This window comes from Marasmius oreades, chromosome 1 (assembly GCF_018924745.1).
Source record: "Marasmius oreades isolate 03SP1 chromosome 1, whole genome shotgun sequence".
Lineage (NCBI taxonomy): Eukaryota > Fungi > Basidiomycota > Agaricomycetes > Agaricales > Marasmiaceae > Marasmius > Marasmius oreades.
The window spans coordinates 875,297-896,908 of record NC_057323.1 but is presented as its reverse complement, the minus strand read 5'-3'; the positions used below and the strand labels follow the sequence as shown (position 1 = coordinate 896,908).

The 21,612-nt window shown below is 48.2% G+C and overlaps 10 protein-coding genes across 10 annotated transcripts; 5 read left to right on the top strand and 5 right to left on the bottom strand.

Moving 5' to 3' along the window:
- Positions 1-979: 979 nt before the first annotated feature.
- Positions 980-1,836, top strand: E1B28_000223 (uncharacterized protein; the record flags this gene model as incomplete). The annotated part of the gene is made up of 3 exons (XM_043146031.1): positions 980-1,505; positions 1,556-1,637; positions 1,689-1,836. 3 exons carry the CDS (start codon positions 980-982, stop codon positions 1,834-1,836), a joined length of 756 nt encoding a protein of 251 aa, XP_043014731.1.
- A 71-nt stretch (positions 1,837-1,907) lies between these two features.
- E1B28_000222 (uncharacterized protein) lies at positions 1,908-2,090 on the top strand (the record flags this gene model as incomplete). Its single annotated transcript, XM_043146030.1, has 1 exon — positions 1,908-2,090. One exon carries the CDS (start codon positions 1,908-1,910, stop codon positions 2,088-2,090), a length of 183 nt encoding a protein of 60 aa, XP_043014730.1.
- A 172-nt stretch (positions 2,091-2,262) lies between these two features.
- Positions 2,263-3,111, top strand: E1B28_000221 (uncharacterized protein; the record flags this gene model as incomplete). Its single annotated transcript, XM_043146029.1, has 2 exons — positions 2,263-2,771; positions 2,907-3,111. 2 exons carry the CDS (start codon positions 2,263-2,265, stop codon positions 3,109-3,111), a joined length of 714 nt encoding a protein of 237 aa, XP_043014729.1.
- Positions 3,097-6,313, bottom strand: E1B28_000220 (uncharacterized protein). The gene is made up of 10 exons (XM_043146028.1): positions 6,164-6,313; positions 6,045-6,107; positions 5,529-5,993; positions 5,109-5,475; positions 4,598-5,051; positions 4,484-4,546; positions 4,148-4,431; positions 4,010-4,089; positions 3,660-3,955; positions 3,097-3,603 (listed from the first exon to the last, which is right to left on the bottom strand). The coding sequence occupies exons 3-10, from the start codon at positions 5,773-5,775 to the stop codon at positions 3,385-3,387; spliced, it is 2,010 nt and encodes a 669-aa protein (XP_043014728.1). The 5' UTR covers positions 5,776-5,993; positions 6,045-6,107; positions 6,164-6,313; the 3' UTR covers positions 3,097-3,384.
- Positions 6,314-6,478: 165 nt separating this feature from the next.
- E1B28_000219 (uncharacterized protein) lies at positions 6,479-7,979 on the bottom strand (the record flags this gene model as incomplete). The annotated part of the gene is made up of 3 exons (XM_043146027.1): positions 6,479-7,508; positions 7,703-7,848; positions 7,911-7,979. 3 exons carry the CDS (start codon positions 7,977-7,979, stop codon positions 6,479-6,481), a joined length of 1,245 nt encoding a protein of 414 aa, XP_043014727.1.
- A 221-nt stretch (positions 7,980-8,200) lies between these two features.
- On the bottom strand, positions 8,201-9,897 carry E1B28_000218 (uncharacterized protein; the record flags this gene model as incomplete). The annotated part of the gene is made up of 10 exons (XM_043146026.1): positions 8,201-8,311; positions 8,372-8,626; positions 8,691-8,776; positions 8,837-9,167; positions 9,221-9,256; positions 9,320-9,470; positions 9,531-9,573; positions 9,631-9,673; positions 9,729-9,758; positions 9,817-9,897. 10 exons carry the CDS (start codon positions 9,895-9,897, stop codon positions 8,201-8,203), a joined length of 1,167 nt encoding a protein of 388 aa, XP_043014726.1.
- A 1,217-nt stretch (positions 9,898-11,114) lies between these two features.
- On the top strand, positions 11,115-12,651 carry E1B28_000217 (uncharacterized protein; the record flags this gene model as incomplete). The annotated part of the gene is made up of 4 exons (XM_043146025.1): positions 11,115-11,279; positions 11,326-11,841; positions 11,885-12,248; positions 12,304-12,651. The coding sequence occupies exons 2-4, from the start codon at positions 11,669-11,671 to the stop codon at positions 12,649-12,651; spliced, it is 885 nt and encodes a 294-aa protein (XP_043014725.1). The 5' UTR covers positions 11,115-11,279; positions 11,326-11,668.
- Positions 12,652-12,754: 103 nt separating this feature from the next.
- Positions 12,755-13,130, top strand: E1B28_000216 (uncharacterized protein; the record flags this gene model as incomplete). Its single annotated transcript, XM_043146024.1, has 2 exons — positions 12,755-12,855; positions 12,908-13,130. The coding sequence occupies 2 exons, from the start codon at positions 12,755-12,757 to the stop codon at positions 13,128-13,130; spliced, it is 324 nt and encodes a 107-aa protein (XP_043014724.1).
- A 760-nt stretch (positions 13,131-13,890) lies between these two features.
- Positions 13,891-16,207, bottom strand: E1B28_000215 (uncharacterized protein; the record flags this gene model as incomplete). The annotated part of the gene is made up of 9 exons (XM_043146023.1): positions 13,891-14,493; positions 14,597-14,716; positions 14,771-14,845; positions 14,903-15,328; positions 15,386-15,645; positions 15,711-15,810; positions 15,865-16,029; positions 16,085-16,131; positions 16,180-16,207. The coding sequence occupies 9 exons, from the start codon at positions 16,205-16,207 to the stop codon at positions 13,891-13,893; spliced, it is 1,824 nt and encodes a 607-aa protein (XP_043014723.1).
- Positions 16,208-16,343: 136 nt separating this feature from the next.
- Positions 16,344-21,141, bottom strand: E1B28_000214 (uncharacterized protein; the record flags this gene model as incomplete). The annotated part of the gene is made up of 14 exons (XM_043146022.1): positions 16,344-16,556; positions 16,623-16,778; positions 16,849-17,032; positions 17,092-17,262; positions 17,331-17,480; positions 17,555-17,731; positions 17,801-17,838; positions 17,906-17,938; positions 17,994-18,280; positions 18,344-18,609; positions 18,680-19,068; positions 19,135-19,900; positions 19,967-20,242; positions 20,306-21,141. The coding sequence occupies 14 exons, from the start codon at positions 21,139-21,141 to the stop codon at positions 16,344-16,346; spliced, it is 3,942 nt and encodes a 1,313-aa protein (XP_043014722.1).
- Between the last annotated feature and the right edge of the window lie 471 nt (positions 21,142-21,612).

Here is a 21,612-nt window from a genome sequence, read left to right as displayed (position 1 = left end):
GCGCGTGTGTAACGCAATCAAAATTGTTAACACCTGGTGCAATCCCAGCCAAGAAGAGATTAGCGTGAAGTAAGAGCTTGTACATATAATTGCCTTGATGAGTACCTAAGTTAAAATAGAATGTAATAGCATGTTAAATATATAGATTGTATACAGAAATACGACTGAAAAAACAGTACGAAATGCCTGATTGTAGAACTGGGATTAGTCCGGTAATCCCATATGCCGAGATTCGCCATATACGGAAGTAATTTTTTAGTAACGTGACTCCCTTATGATAAACCTATATAATCTGCATAATTTCTTATCTACATTATAACTTGTCACCTTAGTTACAGCGGCGGACAATGGGTGGTCGTGATTATGGTGTACCCCCGCCGTTATACTCCAGGATACTCCAGGATACTCCACCTTATCATCTGACAGGGATGTTATCCCGATTACAGGGCATGATATCACAGACACGTGAATATCTTCGAGTATCCGAACCCCCGTTTTTTTGTGATGCTTTCACCGTCACTATCGCCTGCGTCACGCATACTCATTCTGCTTGAACTTCAACAAAGGACTGTGGCCAGTTTCGTCTCAACTAAACGTAAGCAAGTGGTGTCTTTTCACGTCATTTGGTCCAGAATTTGTGCCAGTGAGCCGGACGGCTGTTGTCGTGTCGTTCAACCGCAGATTTCAGCCCTTGGATCTTGAACATGCGACAGCAGCTTCCAGGCGAGAATTGGCGTCTCTTTATACTCTTTTTTTGAGATGTAACTTGTATGTCGCCGGTGCTGATATAGATAACTCACAGGTCAAACAATGTCTTCGGATGGGACAAGCAGGCGAGCCCGTTCTAGAGCCCCAATTGACTCTTGCTAATCGCTCTTAAACGTGCCACGAATGCGTCTTCAGCGTCTTCTCTTCAATTGAAGCTCCGTTCGTGCAACTACGGGCACTCGTCGTTCCTGCAGTAGAGAGAGAACAGCGCATGTGGGACGCGATGGGTGAAGGGGTGGATGTTAGAGATCGAGAGGTGGATGGCATTCGAGATGCTGGGGATTGGACGCCTCATCACTGTCCGTCCTCCCTGTCACCCTCTACACCCTATACGTCGCCCTCCCTGACATCCTATATGTCGCCCTCCTTGTTACCCCTTACATCCTATATGTCGTCCTCCCTACCCTCTATGATGTGGATGGCTTCGCGTACTTCGGGTGTTGAAAGAGCGCCGTCCTCGGCAGTCGTTCTATACATCTTGATTGACCATCTCACAGAAAATCTTTGCTGTGAGGACTGCGTCCCCCTTCATTCAACGTTATCCTGCTCTCAACGCGCATTTCAGTACTCTGAACCTGCTGGCATTCGAGCAGTTGTCACGCTCAAAATTCCTGATCTACTTCTTGACGAGCCTCAAGGCCTTCATGTCTCCGAGATAGCGCAGCAAGCGAACGTGAATCAGGGAAAGCTTGCACGAATCATGCGCCTCCTTGCAACAAAACGCTGTTTCCGTGAAGGTAAATGGTGCTTTATCGTTCGTCGCGACCTAAGGCTAACATTGGATCAGTTAAACCTGATGTCTTTGTCAACAATCGCCTAAGCATTCAATTATTGAGCACGAATGGGCTTTCCGATCTGGCTCTGCATATGTAAGTATACGGTCAAAGAATGCATTCAAATCCTCTCAAATGTTCGCGCAGTGATGAAACCCGGGAGTCGCGTTCTCGTTCACGAGTCACTGATGTTACTGTGTTGGGATCGGTTCTTCGTTTGACGTATTATCATCGCGTGGTACAGAGGAGTACGTTCTTCAACATACAGCTTCAGAGGGTATCGATGCCGGGGTAAAGATCGCTCTAGATCCCCTATTGCCGAACTATGGGGAAGGCCGAATCAACGCTTACAACCTTGACTTCGATATGATGGTCATGTTAAACAGCCAAGAACGGTACCAGGAAGATTTTTCAAAACTCGGAGAAGAAGCTGGTCTCAAGATCGTGGAAGTCTGGGACTTTGGGGACACTGGTCTTGTTGAGTTTGCTATCAAGGATGAAGACATTGGTATGAACGGACATGCCAAGGTATCGGTGAACGGGAACTGAGTAGTACTGAGTACTGAAGGTCGAAGCGCTGACAGACTCATTATTACGACGATGGATGCAAGTACATGAAGTAGTTACAAGTTATTTGCTTGACCATAGTTCTGTATCAGGATTCGAACAGGTTCGCGACTGTTTACAAGACTGATTCATCTACCATTCACCATTGAGGAGCATGGAACTGCCGAAGATGGGCTTTCCGCATGGCTATATCTCTCACAAACCATACACCGGTACCTTCGAGCGGACTTCCCACTGCAACGTCACATTAAGCTTCTCCTGCCTGTACCTCGCACAACCAATTCAACTTCCCATCCTTCCCAAGCGCCTCTACATCCATGTCAATATCGTCCGCACCATCCCATACCGTCCAGAGAGACCTGGTCAGTCTTCACTACTAGCTAAATTGGATACGACGCGAACCATAACACCAGGTGAAAGCCATTACATCGCAGATATCAACCCCAAAGTGAACCTTGGGGATCTTGCTCCCAACTACGTATTGGGATTTGACCACGGAGCCTGGAGGACAGTCGCTCAATACTACAATATATCCTGGACCCTGGTTCAAATCCGGACGCCAACCCACAATCACCGTGACTCGGAGTTTTCGTTTTCCCCTCTTTCACTTGATGGCTGGCTGGATCCCAATCACCAGTTTGGGTATGGGACTCGGAAGATAAGGTAGTTTTCTGATACCGTGACCGTGTCCACCCCAAAAATGCGGTGTGCGCAAGGGGCGACAGACCTCGGAATGCCGATTATCCAGCGGACGCGGTTATGGCATTTTCGATGCTCACTTCACCTACCACAATTCAGATTGACATTGGCGGGAGTCCATACACAGTTCGATGCCTCTGCAGGTGTTGCTATCGGGATGGCACCTTTCCCTTCTCAGGATAATGTCACTCCGTCTTTCAAGATCGTTCGGAATGGAGTTACGGTCAAGAGTGGGAGTGGCGCGAAAGCGATCACGAACAGCTGCCCGTACTACAACTTCAATCCTACTGTTGGGTCTATTTAGGTGGTAGAGAAACTTTCGACTGAAAGGTCGTTATCAAAACTGTAATTATAGGCTACAAGGTTTTATAAGATACAACTGAGGTGTGAATACACTCCTAGTGCAATGTCCATTATTTATAATCTGTTGAGGTGAAAAGTAGGGAGGGTGGTGGTGTGTAGACCTGACAACTAAAACTAAAATGGGAATATGATCAGGAGCACAGCCTCGAGAACATTCTCGACCGGCAACCTGAATAAAAAAAGGGAAGCGTCCATAGAAAAAAGGAGGGGAAGTTTACATGTACAGGCCAATGACCAACGCAAGCATGAAGAACGTCCATACTGAAGAATGTGCACCATAACCAATACCACCGTTGTGAGGGTTGCTATTTGTAGGCTTTGAATTCGAGTTGTTCGAGGACGAAGCTGAACTAGAATTCGTAGAAGGAAGATTGTACTGCGCACGGATGATGTTAGCAGCTTGTTCAGCCAACCCATAGACAGGCCCTCCGAGCTGTAGAATAAACAAATTCAGAAGTGACACTCTGAATAGAGAGACATGAGACTTACATGTGCAGCAAAGACAAAGGGGAACACGGAAGCATCCACAACACGGACGTTATTCAGACCATGGACCTTCAGATTGGCGTCAACAACACCACCTTTCGATTGCGGTAACATCGCGCAAGAAGAGGACGGGTGGTATTCGGTGCTAATTTGTGCTGGGCCAGCGAGCCATTTGTCTATGTCATCGTCAGTGACAACGCCGGGACCTGGAGAAATTTCGTCTCCAAGAGAATCGCTAAAAGGAGAGACTTTGCTAAGCATTCGTGCAACCTTGATACCTTGGCGAAGGATCGTTGTGTCTATGCGAAACGACATCAATCACGGGGAACGGGGAAAGCAAAACAATGACCGACCAGCAGGATGTGAAAGGTAACTGGGGTCAATAACTGGATAATCAAACACTGAAGATGACCGGATGTACAGCCGTCCTTGACTAGAGAAAATAGTAGATCAGCACCAGACACTTGAAGTTAAGTTTCCACGATACATACCTGAGTGGCTGTTGCAATGCCACACCAATTGAGATTGTGCCCTCAAACATCAAGCCCAATAGGAGTTCTATCTGTCCGACCTCGCTGGGCAAAATGGTCTTCGCCCGTACGTCATAGATTGCCTTGGCACCCTCAAGGACTTCCGGCGAAGTGCTGGGGATCAGGTTTGTAGAGAACTGGGATTGAACCTGTTGTTGAAGAGTTGCAGCATCTCCGTTGAACAGAAACGATGCGTTAACATAAGCAATGGCCGAGTTGACGAAAGAGTTGAATTGGGGGGTATTCTGCGATGCAGTCTTGATAAGGGCGAGAGTAAGGTAGGAAGCTAACACGTACCAAACCTGACTGGCGTGACTTTGCAAAGGTGTCTTTATCCGATTTGTATACCACAAGAGTCGACTGTTTTGAACCGGTCAGCTACAGTCGGAGGGATGGATAGAAATAAAATACCGGATGGTCTTGTAGGTGTTGACCCACACCAGGGAGCTCCAATTGTACGGGAACATTGGCATCGCTCAAGATATCCTTGGGTCCGACACCACTAAGCATTAGGACCTGGGGGCTGCCGACCGCACCGGCAGCCACTAACACTTCCCTGTTGACTCCGACGGTTTGTTTTTCGCTGTCCCGTGTCGCGGCGAACTCGACTCCAGTAGCAGTGTGATTATCCGCAGAAGCGAAGACGATGCGAGTCACCGTGTTTTTAACAAGGACAGATAGGTTGGGCCGGCTCGACAAGGGATCGATGTATGCTGAGCGTGAATAGGAGCGCAGCCAATTGGACGGATCGATGAATGATCTGGCGACAAACCCACCCCAAGTTTTCCCTGAATAGGGATCGGGATTGAGGGAAATTCCTACGCTAGCGAGTGCTGTGTTCCAGTCGCCGACAGTGGAGTAGGTACTACATTTTCAAGTGAGGAATTCAACAACTTCAATAACGAGAATCAGTAGAACGCACAATCCAGGGAAACCTGTGTGAATAGGACCCGAGGACCCGAGGCTCTGGTCATTGGAGGTAATCTTGGCTTCGTTGGCAATGTCGGCGCTAGGTCTAGTAAAGGTTTCCGACTTTTCCATGGCCTTGTAATATTCAGACCAACTCCACGACTTCGCGCCTTCAGAATCCTGTAGTCCTGCCCACGCATTCACCTCGACTTCTGATGGTCGGACCACATACATGCCATTGATAGCAGAGGAACCTCCCAGAACTTTTCCTCTTGGCCAGGTGACAGCGAGACCACCCAGATTGGTCTGAGAGGTAGTCTCATAAGACCAGTCATATTCTGACTTGGTCAGAGAGTTGAAATAAGTCGAAGAAGGAATACCTGAAATCAAGTTGAATCAGTACAAGGAAGAGCTAACGCTCACATCCACGTACTGATCTTATCCTGAACGGCTTCACCAGTGTCACCAGCTTCAATAACAAGAACCGTTGTATTCGAGTCTTCAGAAAGGCGAGATGCTAGAGCGAGCCCTGCTTGTCCACCGCCGATGATCAGGAAATCGTAGGATTTGGCGAGGTCGCCGCCATAGGCAAAGCGTTTAATGGGATGGGTAAGGAGTGGATTGCATGCAGCAAAGACGGCAAATGAAACTACTGTCGCGGCGAGCTTGACAGGCCACATTATCGAGGAAGGGGGTGAACGAAGTGTTCAAAAGCGTTCAAAAGCGCAAATCTAAGAGGATGACGGGATCGTTGCGCCCATGCTGACTACTTATACTAGGGCGAGAAAGGCTTTCGGAACGGTCTAGAAAGGCCTTGTCCGTGCCTAGGGCGGCCATTCGGATTATATCCCAGGCTTGTTAGGCGCGCTGGTCTGGACGGCGTTAACATCCCGTTCACCTGAAGTAATTTACTTGAATTATATCGCCGGAAATCGGGACGAGAGATTACCAGAAGAAACGTCGCTATCAGTAGGTGTAACACTCCTTCACCATCTGCATGCATTCATGGGGGCTAAATTCATGGGAATTGTAATTGATTAATGTTGGATGATAAATGAAAACACGCACCAAGTTCCATGCTTCATCCATAACTTCTCTCTATGCATTCTGAGAATGATTAAATTTATAACATATCAGTTGCTCTCATGAGAACCGCAACAATGATCAGGATGGAAGAGTCGAGACCAAAATGGTGGAGGACAAGCAAGGATAGGGTTACGCGTCACTGAGCCTGGTCAGTCGGTCACGCTGGGCCTCGATCGGTCTCAACCTTCAACTTCAAGCTTACACTCAAACTTCTCATTAGATCCAGATCCCCACTTCAACTCTGAGCTCACTCTGAGCTTGCTTAGCTCTCTTTATTCACCGACTGATGAATCAGGGTCAATCTAATTGCGAGGTTCGAAGGAGCTCGTGCAATCGTCCGATGTGGTTCGAATTCGTCCTACAACATCCCCCAACGATGATTCTCTCCCATACTCTGGTTATTGATGATTTCTCAACGATGTCCACCAAACTCTGCGCCCATCTGTCCATCTTATACTTACTTGCCGACTCTTCTTCCTCTACCCACTTCTGCGACGCCAAATCGTATACGTCTCCAGCGTTTGGGTAGACTACTAGCCAAAGTAATCGGCTTCGCAAAAAGTCTCCACGAGTGACTTCATGCTCGAACTCGCTCAAAAGATGCGGGACATGCTCGATCGAAGTGCAGTTGAGGCCAACCCCTTGAGGAGTAGGTGCTTGTTCACCTTGTGGTGTCTCAAGCTCGCCCAACATCGCGCGAACAACATCCTTGACCGTCAGAGAATCCTCATAGGACATTCCAGTTTTCCCTTCTGGAAAAATTCCATCTGGAAATATGCTGGTAATCCACCAAGGCTTAAGCAGATGCTCCCTTCCTTCGAAAGCCTGTCCCACAGCAATCCTGATAGCGTTTATCTCCCGCACCAAAGCCACCGTTTCGAACGCGATGCAATCAACCTTCTCCCACACTTTACGACCTTCTTCGTCATCCAGGAACATCGTCAATCTTTCCCGATGAAACTCTGCTAGGGCTCGGACTGATTCCTCCGATGCTGCCTCTTCATCCTTTCTAAACGCATTCCGATTTAACGACGCGTTACTGGAATTATACGCCATGGGCCCATAGGGAGGTGGGTAAAACGCGTCCCAATCTTGAGTTGGTCTAAGGCTCGCTCCGAACGGACCTAACGAAAGGGCGATGCCAATTCGTTCCTCGTGCCTCCCAATCACCGGCGGTTCACTATGTATACCACTTGATGTTTCTTGCATTTCCTTCTCATACATAGTGCGAGCTTCGTCGGCCAATTCAACAGCTTTTCTCGTGAGTTTTTGTGCTGAATCACGATTGTATCCCGCCCGCTCGACTTCGCGATATGAACATTGATATCTAATGATGATCAAACCTACTGTATGAGTAAGAGTAGTGCGACGAATCCGATGATTGTTAAGATTTTCAAGTAAGGGCGGGAGCTGATGATGGCCTCTCGAGCGTTCCGTTACGTTTACTACGAGAAACGCGTAGGACTACTACCCGCCATCATATCCCGAGCATCGAGGAGGAAAAACTTCTTAGTGACTCACGTCGCAGTAGAAATGATTTTCGCCTTTGCTCGTAAAAAGGAAAGATGTGCTTGGACTAGTACATCCGGATTGTCGACGATGACCTTGGCTGACCAAAGGGGTTTGTGGGATACTTCCTGTTGGAAGATCTGCTCGAGGGTGGTTCCCTACGCGTAAGATCAATGATCTCCCGGGATCTCTGGATGTTAAGCAACTCGAGAAGACGTACGAGGCCACCATCCAATATGGTTATATTTGCCTTGGACCTAGTCTCCGAAACACCCTGAGCGGATAGCATGATGGTGGTCGGCTACAAAGTGACCGCGCTTCGTCGGACAAATGGTCATTGAACACAGCATTGGGAAAACTATTACTACATGCATTGTTCTTACAGTAAGTACTATAGTATACATAGCGGACACACTATGGATTCAGGGCAGTAGTAGCGCAAATTCTAGTCGTAACAGATAGGGATATCACGGCCTTTTATACTCGAAAGATACTCGGAAGACGTTGAAGCTATTCATCATGTTGAGCGTAACCTACGCCTGCTTTGATCTTTTTCTCCCCTTCTTGCCTATACTGCTTAGGAAGGAAAGCCAATCCGACAGCATACAACACCGGAATAAGCTTCAAAAGTGCATCAGACCACACATACCGCAATTAGGTGATAAAGCTTAGAAAACGTACCACAACCCAAACATACCACACAATATCCACACCCTTTCCAAGATCACCTCTTCCCGTCACCATAGGCCACTCGTATTTATATCCTGAACGGACTTGATAGAATGCGAGCCCGATGGTAAGAAGGCCCAGGACGGCATGAAGGTAATTCTGGACTGGTCTTGCTGTTGGCCATGGGTTCGCGGGTTTGAGGAAATGGATGAAGGCGCCTAGTAAGCATTGGACGATGTAGAGAACAAACAAGGCGATTCCCCATTTCTATGCGTCATGATAATTCTAAATGAGCCGGGGATGCACGGGAACGGGGTTGAAACACACACACCTTATGGGTATCATCGAAATGCTTAGCCTTGGCTTCGACTACAGACCGTATCCCGAGAGCTATGCCAATGACGATACACACGCCCGCTGAATACGTAAAAAAGTCGATTAAAAATATGCGAGTCCGATGGAACGGATAAAACAAACCTAATAACCATTGCAAAATCCAGTGTCCCTTAAACCACACATTTGAGAACGTCCTAAGATATCTCGCGAGAAGTGCGCCAGCGGGAAGGAAAAAAAGAAAACCAAAGACACAGAAAATCGCATGAGCGACGATAAGTCGTTGATAAGGTTGGAGTGGAATATTAACGCTTCCCCCGGAAGGTATGTCTGATCCTGGTGTAATGGTTTTCGAAAGATCTAGAACTGTCGGACCGCTATCGAGATGTTGTAAAAGAGTTGCTCGAGGATCGGACGATCCTGGGTTGGTTGATCCAAATGCCCAGATAAGGTTCTGGGTCGTTTTGCCGTCATGCTAGGTAGACAAAGTGAGGATTTCAGCCGATTCACGTCACAGAACAGTCTTACGGGGATAGTAAAAGCATATTTGATATCTCCCGATGCCTGAAACAGTGCAATGTGCATTAGCAACGCCTAGATACTGATAGGGGATGTTAATTCACTGACAGGACTCGACAATGTGGCAAATCTTGGCGGACTATCGACCAATTGAGGCTCAACGTAGTCTGATGCTTGGCGTTGAGAGAGTGTGAGTGTGCCGTCCGAGTTGGCCCACATGATAACCATGGGAGATCCCGCCATTGTTTTACCAAAACCCCTGGCAGCGAGTTATGAATCAGTTTATCAAGCATAGATGGAACATAACGAAAAGCCTTACATGGCCATCCATCCTGGTGTCCTTCCTCTGCTCGACAAAAGGTCTGCAAGCCAAAAATCAGCACTGTTTGTCTTGACCGGGAGGGAGAAGGAGAGCTGACATTCGACCGTTGTTCCGTTCAAGGTAGCGGTTATACACATCAACTAGTAGATGTTTGGCATGAGCGGTAGCACAAGAATTTTCGTGATGGGGCATTACCGATGAGCAAAAAGAGTCCCCCGTTGTGCCCTAGAACAGAACGAATTCAGATGAGGAAGTTCGTGTGGTTAGACGTATTGGAACGAACATTAACTGTCGCCGCGCCAGCCACAAGGACAGGATGGATGAAGAAAAGAGAAATGAACCAAAATATAGCGGTCACAATCATGGAGAGGGTTCAAAGCGGGTAGGGGGCAGAGCATAGGGTATTTAACAGAGTGTTCAGAGTGTTGTCACATGCCGCATCGAATAGCCTTGGCCAAGGATTTGCTTGGAATAGCCTGGAGGTTCTGGCAAGAAGGGGTAACCGGGGATCGAAACGCGCCCGTTTCGGCGTACTGAGTTGAAGACCAGAATAACGTACCTACCATTGCACGACACAGGTCCAAATGATACAAAGATGTCGATGAGTGCGCATCATAGGAGTTGTGTAGTAGCAACCCGCGACGCCGGGAAACACTCATCGCGCCGCCACGTGTCGAAAATCCCGAGCTACTAAGCGTAACTGAGCTCATCTCGTCCGTTTGGCTCGGCACTGCGGGTATATTTCAGTACTATATTGTGATGGCATACAAACCAGGAATAGTCACGTAAATCCACATAAGTGACTCGAAAGCTCAAAGTCCAAGGAACCAGCGCGTCAATAGCGATATGACGAAGACTTGGATGAGTTGGCTTGGGATGTCCTTACTTGAACTCGAACCCTGCCTCCAATTCTTAAGTAGGGATCCCAGACATATAGAACCAAGACTCACCACGGTCCACACAAACCAACGCATGCCGGCCATATTCTGCGTCCCCTCGTGACAACTCCAAAATCGATATAACACAAGGGCAATGGTCAAAATATAGTCTGAAATATATGTTTGTGGTCGTCGTCGATCTTGCACGAATGAACATCAAGGACCAGCGCGAAGAAGGGGACGAAAGCGGAAACGGATGATCACTCCCGTAGGATGGGTTCTTGGACCGCTTGTATACCCAAAGCAATGTCGACAGAAATATACATGTTCGCGACGGGATTTCCAAAGAATGGGATTCACTTTTCCTCACAGACGTAATACAGGGGCCTCCAACCTCGTCTTTGCTGCAAGGACTTGAGAGAAATCGGACGAGGTGAGGAAACTCTATTGGATTCTATCGGGCCGAAGGCTGAGATGAAGCTCCATCTCGCAGAATCCAGTAAGTATCCAACCGTACACCACCCGCCGTATGCAGTGACGACGATGTTGGTTGGAGTGTTAGATTTTGGATTTTCGCTGGAAGTGCTGGGAACGACATTGGGGGTGGGGGAAAAAGAAATGACGATTGCTGTGGTGTCTTTCTAACATCTTGACAAGTAAACGGGCCTCGTGAAGCGCGCGCGGAGTTTGAATTTGGAGATCACGAAGCTACCCCCGCCCCTATTACCAGGCTGTACTGGTATAGCAAAGCACGACTAGCTTCTTTGCTCGCTCAGTACAGATCGGCTAGCCAGGCTATTAGTAGAGTCAAGAGCGGACACCCTCACGTGCTCACGGCCAAATGAGTTGTGACTCCCACAGTTGAACGGTGAACCTGGACCATTTCCCTCGCTCAAACGACTTATCATATCCAGAATGAAGAAAAAACGCAACCCAATGGCAGACACTTACTTGGAGAATTTGGTCAATGCAATGACCCTGAAGATCGCAAGTCTGTATCCAGATGAAGCCACCGCCGACGATGTTACCCAGATGATGGCTGAAAGGAACTGCAGGAGATGTGCAACAGACGAGCTTTCTAACAGGAGGATATGCATTGGGGAAGAGGTACGTCTACTTCTACTTGTATGCTTCTTGAATACTGACATTGTTTTATAGGGTGCCCGATCGATACGTGTGCAGGCTGGCTCAGGGACGTTATTCGGACAGGAAGGAATCAGAGCAGGTATCCGGTTCGCGACTCCTGAATCCCCTCCCATGGAGGACGAGATTCTTGTCAGTGATCCGATTGAAGCACTTGGCCCAGTGATTAGGAACTGGGTGTCGCCGAGTAGTAGGCCCTGGTGGACATCAACCGGTCTGGAGACGATGATGGAATGTGCACTGTACGCTACTACCAGCGGAAACATGTATTGTCGTTCCGCGGAAGAGTAAGCAAGTTGTCAGAATCTTTTCCTCCACTGATTAGACCAGGATCACAGGAAGTGGTGAATCGACCCCGCTACTCACGTTTCCAATCAAATCGACCCCAGGTGTACGCGAGATATTCAGCTGGTCTCCAAAACGTGACGGGTTTTTTGAGCTGCTTGGGCCCAACCCCTCGACCATCTCATCCCGTCGTGCAAGCCCGTTACTGATTTGGCGGGAAGGCGATTCAAACATCAGTGATTCTGACAAACATAGAATGTACGTGGGGATGCTCGGTATAATGTCTGCCACAGCAGAACTTGGAAAGGCAAATGGAGGCTGGAGGAGTTTCCGAATCCTGGGGATCTTCACCCCTAACGATCCGGGTAGGAAGATAGTTGCAAGAAGCTATCGGTTTGGTTCAGACTTTGTGAGTGGCCTTTCGGTTCATTTATTTACGGCACACCAACTAAGACTGCATATAGAGTATCGAGTGGTCTGAAGAGGACTTTGAGAAGAGTGGTGCTGGGGGACTCCACTTTTGGGCAATGTTGATCAGATATGGGACATATCTGGCCACTCATCACAGCGAGTGGGATGCAGAGGCATTTGGCGAGGCTATGCAGCAGTTGAAGGACCACGTGGACGACGAGGGATATCAGGAACTCGGAGAGTCTAACAGTGGCAGTGGAAACGAAATATTCCGACAGAGCGAGGGGCGTCAGATAGAGTTACGCCACCTTCTGGAGAAGACCAGTCGTGCTCTTGAAGATGAAGGATTGCAGATGATGGGGGTAGTAAGGAAGAGGACACGAAATAGGCAGAAAGTATGAGAAAGTACGTGGATGGCTTGCAATGGACCCATGGGAGTTCTCACTTTTCCTCTTACAGGACGTGATTGAATTATGGTCCCCCGATCTGTCTCCATGGGGCGTGATGAAGTGCTCGAGCAGAGGGGAGATCGGTGTTCTTCAAACACTTCAAGGTTTCAAGGGGATTCCAAAGATTGGATGGGCGAGCGGGGAGTTCAAGGACAGGTGAGGTTCCTTGCCCAATAACTCATGAATGATACCCTGACTCCCTCATCAGCATTCCCATAGGAACTATCGATGATGATGCCTCGGAGGTCCTCATTACATACTGGTGTGGGTGCGACCTCCGGGAAGATGAGGTGCTTTCGCAGAGCTCCCTCCTGGCGATAGTGTGCAACCTACTCGAGGTCATGGCATCCATGCACCGCGCTGGCTTTGTCCATGGGACATTAAGCCACAAAATGTTTGCTTTGACACTCGCAACAAAGAGATGTTTCTGATCGACTTTGGACATTCATGTCGTACGGATATGGATGGACTTGTTTGTGAATGGCTGGGAACTGAGGGGTGGCGATCGCCGGAGGCGGAGCGCCTATTAAGAAAGGAGAAGCGGAGCATCAATGGCTTTTTAGCTGACACGTGGAGCATTGGGAGCCTCGTGTTATGGCTGCTTTCACTTACGAGTGGGATTGGGAGTTGGGAACGCGCTTGGCTCGAATCCGTCGCCCACAAAATGTCCGCGGAGGAGCCTGGAGAGAGGCTGTCCATCGAGAAGGCTGCGTACTCCGGAAGTCCCCACCCCCAGATGAGCACAATGGTTGCCAGATGAATGGTGTTTCAATGGTTATAGTCAAATGAGTGCTGTGGATTGTCGGAATGGGTGATTGACTAATAGTGTTCCCCCTATCTCTTCCACTTGCCTACTCTTCTATCCCTGCCTCTCATTTCTCTACCAGTGCCATAGTAGCCTGGCAAGCCCGGCTCGTTACGGAAGAAGATAGTCGTTCTTCTATAGTGCCACAGTGATTCAGAAGAGAAAGTTAAAGAGAAGCTGATAGAAAGTTCTGGTCCTATACCCGCCACCAAGAACCACCAAATGGACCCAAGGTTCTTCAAAGCTGAGCGCGACCGTGACGCGTTGCATGATCGATGAAAAACAAAAATGGCCTAAAATATGTATAGTAGGATAAACTACAAATGAAGCAAATGTTCATAAGGCTGAACCGTACCTAACATATTACATCACCAATCCCTCAACAATCAGCGAACATTCCCTTTCCTCCTTCTCCGATTACTCCTTTCGCCCTCGCTAATACCGTTCCCATCCAACCGATCCACAAGAGAGATGTTGTTGTCATCTTCCGTGTTCGTGTTCGTGTTCGTGTTCGTGTTCGTCAAATGTAGCCTCGCCGCTCCTTTGATACTCAGTCCTCCTAACCCTTGACTCAGGTTCGTTGGTGTTGGCGGCTGCTGTTGAGGAGGAAGAGCGGACCCTGATCGTCCATGTCCATTGGTCTGACCTACGGTAGGTGACCGTGTACCGAGCCTACTGAGCAACGAGGGCGGTGGTGTCAGTGTGTGGTCGGTTGTAGTGTCGCCCCCGCCTTTTTTCGCTTTCTTGGTAGCCCTAGGCACATCCTCTGCGTTGAAAGGATGTTTCCGACTAGTCGAGCCAGAAGGTATATCCGTCATACCATTAGCATCGTTCTTGTTCAACCTTGGAGGCCGTTGAATAGGTAAGCCTGGCGCTGGCGCTACCGGCCGTTGGGGTAATGGATGAGTTAGTTGATCGCTAGAAGACGATATTGGGATTGACGTGGTCGCGGTCGGCAAAGAGGCTTCAGGTTTCTTCGGGACTAAAGACTGGGTAGAGCAAAAGAAAAACAACAGAGAAGAAAAGAACAGCCGTTGTATTAAAATGCGGAATCATTAACACGTATAAGAAGAAAGTTCCCCAACTGCGAACCATGATTAAGTCTTGAAGGTCTTTCTTGCTGTCAGGTGGCGTCATTGTCATTATCACCTTTTCAAGTCTTTGAAGGGAGTTGACAATTGGACCGGGAGTTTGCCAGCCTCCTTTGACCATCTAACGGAATGTGAGGGGCCGCTGAGGTGATGCAGAGAAGGATGGATGCGTTACCTGGAGAATGGACTGAAGGAGGAGGAGACATGCTCGATAAGGTGTCGGCTCTGTTAGGTTCGAACTTGATAGACACTTGACACATGCGTGGTTAGCTTATATGCAGTTGATGGGCTATGTTGCAAAGCTCACATCAAAACAGAAAGAAGAAAACCCAAGGACATTCCGAGCCAATGGTGTATCACTGGGATTCGTTGTAGCTGCTGCGAGCGTCTCAGCGAGGTTCGAGATGACTACAAGTTGATCTTGTGGTGGTAATCTTTGCAAGACAGGTTTCGAAGCTAGAGGTTGGTAAAACCTCAGTAAAGCCTCCAAATTTCCAAGTTGCATTTGAAGGAAAAGAGTGTTGAGCAATTCCAGGTACGATCGAGTACGGTTCAGAGGAGAAATAATGTTTGAAGTGCCACCCATATCCAACGATCGGGAGTCTTTAGCTTTGATCATGATGGTTTCACAAAGTCGAACGGTTTCCGGAGAACGGGTCTTGAAAGAAGGTAATTGGAGTAGAATGTCTTTCACGATGGTCTGAGTGTCCGCGTCTCCTGCCTTTGGAAGTGCCTACGCTTGCTCATCAGTAGCCAAACCTCATACAAAAAGAGCATATAATCAACACACCGTCAAGAGTCCTCGAACCAGAGTCCCCTCTGCATCGTTACCAGCTACTGCAATCTTCTTCCACTGGTCTTTCTTCACCTCATTCGCAACAAAGTCCAAAACAAGCGTTCGTAATCGATCCCTCATTTGCATTTCATCTTTATCCATCGGATGGCCTGAAGGAACGATTTGATCACAGAATACCCCCAGGGTGACACGAGGATCCATTTGAAGGTGTTCCACGAGTGCCTTTCTAACTACGTTCACTTCGTTGGGTTCATCTGCCATCAAAAAACAGTAAGCACGCGCAACTCCTCAAACAGTCCGCCAAAATGATTTTTCGTACCACTCTGAAGTAACTGAACGAGAACGTCCGCGTTCCTCTTGACCCACTTGTTTTCGACCTTGGAAAGCGTGGATAGTGTCGTATAACCTTCTATACGAACCTAAAAGACTTGAGTACCAACTTGTTTGATTTTAAAACCAGAGTTTTGGCACACCTGAGAGTCCTGGTCTTCACACAAGTCATATATAGCGTTGATAGCCTCTTCTTCGAGATCTGGGAAATTCTGGAAGAGCTCTGCCATATTGCGGGCTGCGAAGATCTTGACTTGAGAATAAGGTGACCGAGTGGCTTCGATGAGTTGTTGCAAGGCATTCCTACGCTGCAAAAGAAATGAATCGTGTAGTTCAAAGGAAGGGGGGGAACAATTTACACACCGTAATCCCAGTCTTGTCAGGACTACTCTTCGCCCTTCTAACTAAATCTACAACAACGATGAGCAGTAGGAAGCCGAAGTTTAAAGAAACCATACTCTGAAGGTCTTTCATTCCGCCATCCATTGTGGAAGTGGCCAGTATCGCGACAAGCAAGTTGCACCTCCGGCGCGACTCTAAGCGAATATTACATAACCTAATTTCAATTTCCCAGTTCGTGCCCAAAGTACACCACACTGGGTTTATATAGTAAATCCCATCCCTACCTCCTCACCCCACTCTCGTACTCAAACAACGCTTCAAACTCTTCCGGAGACTGCCCAATAACACCAAATGCCTCTTGAAGCGTCCGTCCCAGATTCTTCAACTCTTGAGTGACCCCCTTCATCGTCAACGCATACGCAAAAAACAAAAGTTGCCTAGAGCCTTTAACATCTCGATTTCTTACGATCTCCAAACGTCTAATTGCGTCAACCTACCAAGGAGAAAATTACAAGATGAGCTCGAGGGAAACCTGGAAGTAGAATCGTTTCAAACGTACCAATCTTTGTCGTGACTCCTCAGCAGGAGGCAGATAAGGTGGTAACGGCGTCTTCAGCTGGAACGCCGAGGCCAGAATTGAAAAGAAGAGGATGGTATTCCCGACCATATCTCTCCTCTCATTCTGAACAGGTAAAATAAAATCCTTCCGTACGCTCTAACAAGCAACATATGCGTATTCAGTCACCCACATACACATTCGAGGGAAACGGGAAAAAAAGACTCACAGTATACCACTCCTCCCTCGTCGTAACACACCTCATAGAATGCAGCCTATCCAATATCGTCTGCAAACTAGTCAAAATGCCCCGATAAAGCGCAATTGGAAACGGTCCCTTTAATCGTGGCTCATGCTGTGTTTGAGCGAGGAGACCTTGCATTTCGATTAGTTGGATTTGAAGATGGAGTTCCCTACGAACGCAGGCGCATAAGTCAGTGTTTAAAAAAAGTAAATCCATGAAAAAACTCACATAGCCATGAAATCCTGAATGGAAGCATTCAACTTCACCCGCTGCGGTCCCACCTCAGCCAGCTGCCTACCACCCGAAGAACTCCCCTCATGACGTCGAGGTTCAACGTCAACGCCTCCAGAATTTGACGCAGCCAAACGGGTATACAACCATCCCATGTTCAAACAGAATCTTTTAGCGTTATTAGTCAAGAAATGAGAATCAACCATGGAAAGTAAAGGCAGGGGGAAAAGACTCACTCTCCCAACGTTCGACTCAACTCCCGTCTCGCTTCAGTCGGCCACCAATACCTCGACACCAACCACGCCCAAATGACACCAACAGTAACCGCAACCGCGCGGTGTTCCGCTATTTCGATAACTGATATATCCCGTACGCGCAAGTTATAACTGGGGGGGTAAAGGAAACGCGATCGAAGCCGTCAGTAAAGAACAAAGTTGACCCGAATAGAGGAGCAACGGACCAGTATAAACAAGTAAGATTATACGTCAACAACACAAACCTCGCCGAAGGCGCATATTTCGGTTGCCCAACAAGGAAATAAAAGCACGGTATGGAGTAGAAGAAACCAAACACGGCGAGCACGACTGCGTTTTCTGGGAAGAGGGAATAGACTGTTGCAGCTACGACTGCACTAAACCTGTTGGGGCAAAGAAAAGAGGCCACCATTAGAAAACGCGGTGAAGGAAATCGTACAAGTTAAACTTACAACGTTCCCAAAACACGATGTACACCCATGAAATTCGTCTATCAAAAAGTTCACAAAACTTGTCAGGATTGGACGATTCACAATGCTATAGTGAACGTAACATACCCCTCCAACCGTAGGAGACATAACCACAAAGTACTATGAAGAAGGAGTAAGCATCATTTGCTCATGATAAACCGGTTCCCCCACTCACCGAAATCAACGCCCAATCCCCATACCACCTAATAAACATCGGTCTCGTCGAATCAAAAAATGCAGGAGATGCCAAAATCGCCGTAGCCATCCCAGTCTTGATCGCATACTTTGCATCTCTCTCCGTCAATCTCTTTCCAAACGCCCACAGACGCTGTTTCATCTTGCCCATGAAACTCAAGTTCTTTCGAGAAGGCGTTAAGATGGTATCAGGCGCGTGCGGTTTGATTTTTGGGAACCATGGGCGAGTGCCGTCCGCGTTGAGTTTTTCGGGGTTAATGTATTGAGCTATTTCCAGGAGTTTATTTGTATCAGCGCTAGTGTGAAGAAGGTAAAGAAATGGTAACATACATATTCTCCTCCTCAACGTCCCACCATGTCGAGATTTCGACTTTGAGCTTGGATTCACATCACTACTATTCCGGTTACCCGCACGACGACGACGACGACGACGATCTCCCCTCCACAACCCTCGGATCCCACCTACGAAACCCGTATAGAGCCTTCCCCACCACCGTGACCACATCGTACGTTGTTGTTCAACGGCATATATCCTCTCCATAGCATCCACAAGGGACACCAGTTCTCGTGAAAATTCTTGTAATGTGAAGATGAAACTAGAAGGTGGGAGGAGGGAAAGAGTATCAGCAGACGAACCAACACGAGAAGAATAAAAGATATACTCACAAATACACCAAAAACACATGCTCATTATCCTGACTCGTCAAAAACATATTATCCTTCTCAGTAGTCGGCCCCTGCATACTCCTAACACTCCCAGCACTACTAGCCAGAGTCTCCCCCTCAGAATGACTCGCCGCCATAGGTGCAAGCGTAGAAACCACATCGCTCTTCCTGTACAACCTCATAACTGCGTGATTAGATGTACTCTCGAATCTCCTTAACGCCCTCTCGATGTCCGAAACGAGTTCTCCGAACTCTGTAGGATTGAAAACCGAAGTTGTCTTGGACCGTCTGTTGTTGCTTCGACTCGTCGACCGATGATGGTGGTGGATTTGCATATGAGATTGCACAAACGACTCTCGTAGTCGCTTAAGCGACGTCGTGCACGTCGTCTAAACGAGAAATCCATCAATATATATAATCAAACGAAGAGAGGAAATTAAGAAACAAAGTCTTACCGAAAGCGCCTTCAACGGAGGGCCCAAGTCATCAACCAAATCTCCAAACATCGCAGCAGCAGCTTTCAACATCGCCGTTTCCTCGTCATCCTCTGCTTGCCGCTGCTGTTGGGTTGAATCCGGTACGGTTACATCCACCAATGGACTCGCACTCGCACTCGCACTCGCGTTCCGCTTTCCCTGGCTTTTGTACCGAGGCTTCATCCCCACCACACCGGCTTTCAAAAGCTCATACTGAAGCCCCGTTCCACTTCGTAACCCATTCAAATGTTGTCCAAGTCGGTTCAAAGAATCAACAGCATCTTCATAAGCACTTTCCCTCCCACTCTCCATCTTTATCGTCGACGTCACACCATTCTGCCCTCGTTCAACCCGATCCACATCCGCATCCACCAGACAGTCCTCCTCCTCCTCTTCTTCAACACCCATATTCTCCGTCCTGAATCTCCCCCAAAACATCCACTCTCCCCTCGCCTCTTTCAAATTCTTCTTCAAACTCGTAAAGGAACTTTGATGAGCCTCAACAGCTCGCTGAAGTTTTGCCTGATTCTTATTCCTACAATGAGACTCCTCCAATACAAACGTATCTGTGACCATGGAAAGCAATGTCGAAAACGAATCCAGAGTTTTCGTCATGTTGGTTTGGAGGTTGGATGTGGCGGCCGTAGGCCAGATGAGATAACAGACGAGGTTGGAAATTCCGATACCGCAAAAGACGATGAAGGTTACTTGGAGGAGGGTGTCGAGGCCGCCTTCTTTCACCACACTGGAAGGAGGGAAAGTCAGTTTAAAATGACCAAAGATACCGTAAAATAGACGACGGGGAACTTACACAACAAAAATGATGATAGACATCATACTACACGCCGTTCCAAACTGAGGATTCGCCATCCAAAGCTTCAACCAAGCCAAGATGCTCATACTAACCCCAACCCAAACGATCGCAATCACATCCGCTAGCCATTCCAATCCTGGTTGAACGTCGAGCCACCAAAACATGGACATACTCGTGAGAGCTACAAAGGCAGAGTAGAAGAGACCGAAAACGCAGAAGATGTCGGCTTCTAGCATGCCTCCCATTGTCTTGGCGGGGTTGAAGTATACTGCGCTGTGTATGGGAGGTAGGGATGTCAGATTGAATAGAAAGAAGAAGGGGGACAAACGAACTTACACGGTAGCTATCATATGGCCAGTAGGCAAAGGTTTCCCGCCTCCAGTCCCGTATGGTGCGATATCGCTCACAAAACTCGAAAGGTAATCGTTATACGTAAACAACGATCCCACAAAATACGCGATGGAGCATTTGATTATGTTTCGGTAGAGTACCGGGATCTGCGGTAACCTCTGGGGAGAATACCATTTCGGTGGTGAGGGTGGGGGTGGCTCTTCGTTATCTTGTAGATGTACGGAACGGCGTGAAGACCTGAATGTTGATGCCGTGCTCTCCGTCTCAGTGTCTGTATCTGAATCCGAGCTCGAGCTTGAAGAATCAGAATCAGACTGTATCCTGTCCGTACTATCGCCAAAAGGATTAGCTTGTTCGAGTACGGGGGATTGAACGGTCGCTCCAAAGTACGAATCTGCAAGACTTCCTCGAGGTGTAGTCTCACCACTCCTCTGTAATTTCTGCGCCTGTACTGCCTGAGATTTTCTCGCATAAGGCCGTCCCGTTAATGGAGTCGTCAGGACTCCCGATGCATTGGAAGGTGTAGGTGTACCCAACTGATCTTCCATCAATTGACCAAACACCGTCCATTCTGGTTCCTTTGGAGATTTCGGTATTGAAAGGCTAAATCCTGTGCTAGTTGCTGGTCGTTTCTGAGAGGAGAAAACACTGTGGTTTGGTCGTGAGCGAGGTTGGGTTCCAGAACCTGATGCTACATGTTCGGGATTGGAGGGGTTGGTTCGAAGGATGGATTCAGATTCAGGGCTACCGACGAGGTTGTCCGAATAAGGTGTTTGGGGGCGGATTGAGATCCATGATGGGGAACGGGTCGTCGAGGACATGTGTTCTCGCTGTGGGCAGCGAGGGCGGTGATCACAGCGTGAAGCGAGCAACAAGACGCAGAGTAAGGTGACGGATGACGACACCATTCCCACACGTCTTTCGCTTCCTTCTCTACTTGCCGCGACGCGGCGCGTTGCAGTCGCGAAAGTTTTGCATGTTCGTAGCTTTTATCACGGTGAGGGGCACGAAAAGCGCGTTTATCAACTTCGTTGGAATTGGCTGATTTATTTATTCCGCTAAAGCCGAATCCAAGTTTAGCTCCGACGTACAAGTCATCCTCCTGCCGGCGTACGTATTTCCCCCCCATTCACGTTGCAATGTGCTTCAAATCACGCCAGCATTCGGCTCCAGCGAGCGATGTTCAAGTAGTCTCTTTCCAGGTCGGGTACCGCCATGTCAAAGCTGAGCGCTGAGGGTCGGTCTTCGTTAGACTGAGAATCGTGCCCAATCATGTCGGCCTAGCTTAAGTC

Coding starts and splice junctions, on each gene's coding strand:
- E1B28_000220 (XM_043146028.1), bottom strand. CDS start 5,775: ATGTGGCCTGTCAAGCTCGCCGCGACAGTAGTTTCATTTGCCGTCTTT. Junction 4,547..4,597: donor AACACCTACAAGACCATCCG/GTATTTTATTTC, acceptor GGTTCAAAACAG/TCGACTCTTGTGGTATACAA. Junction 3,956..4,009: donor TTACCTTTCACATCCTGCTG/GTCGGTCATTGT, acceptor CGTTTCGCATAG/ACACAACGATCCTTCGCCAA.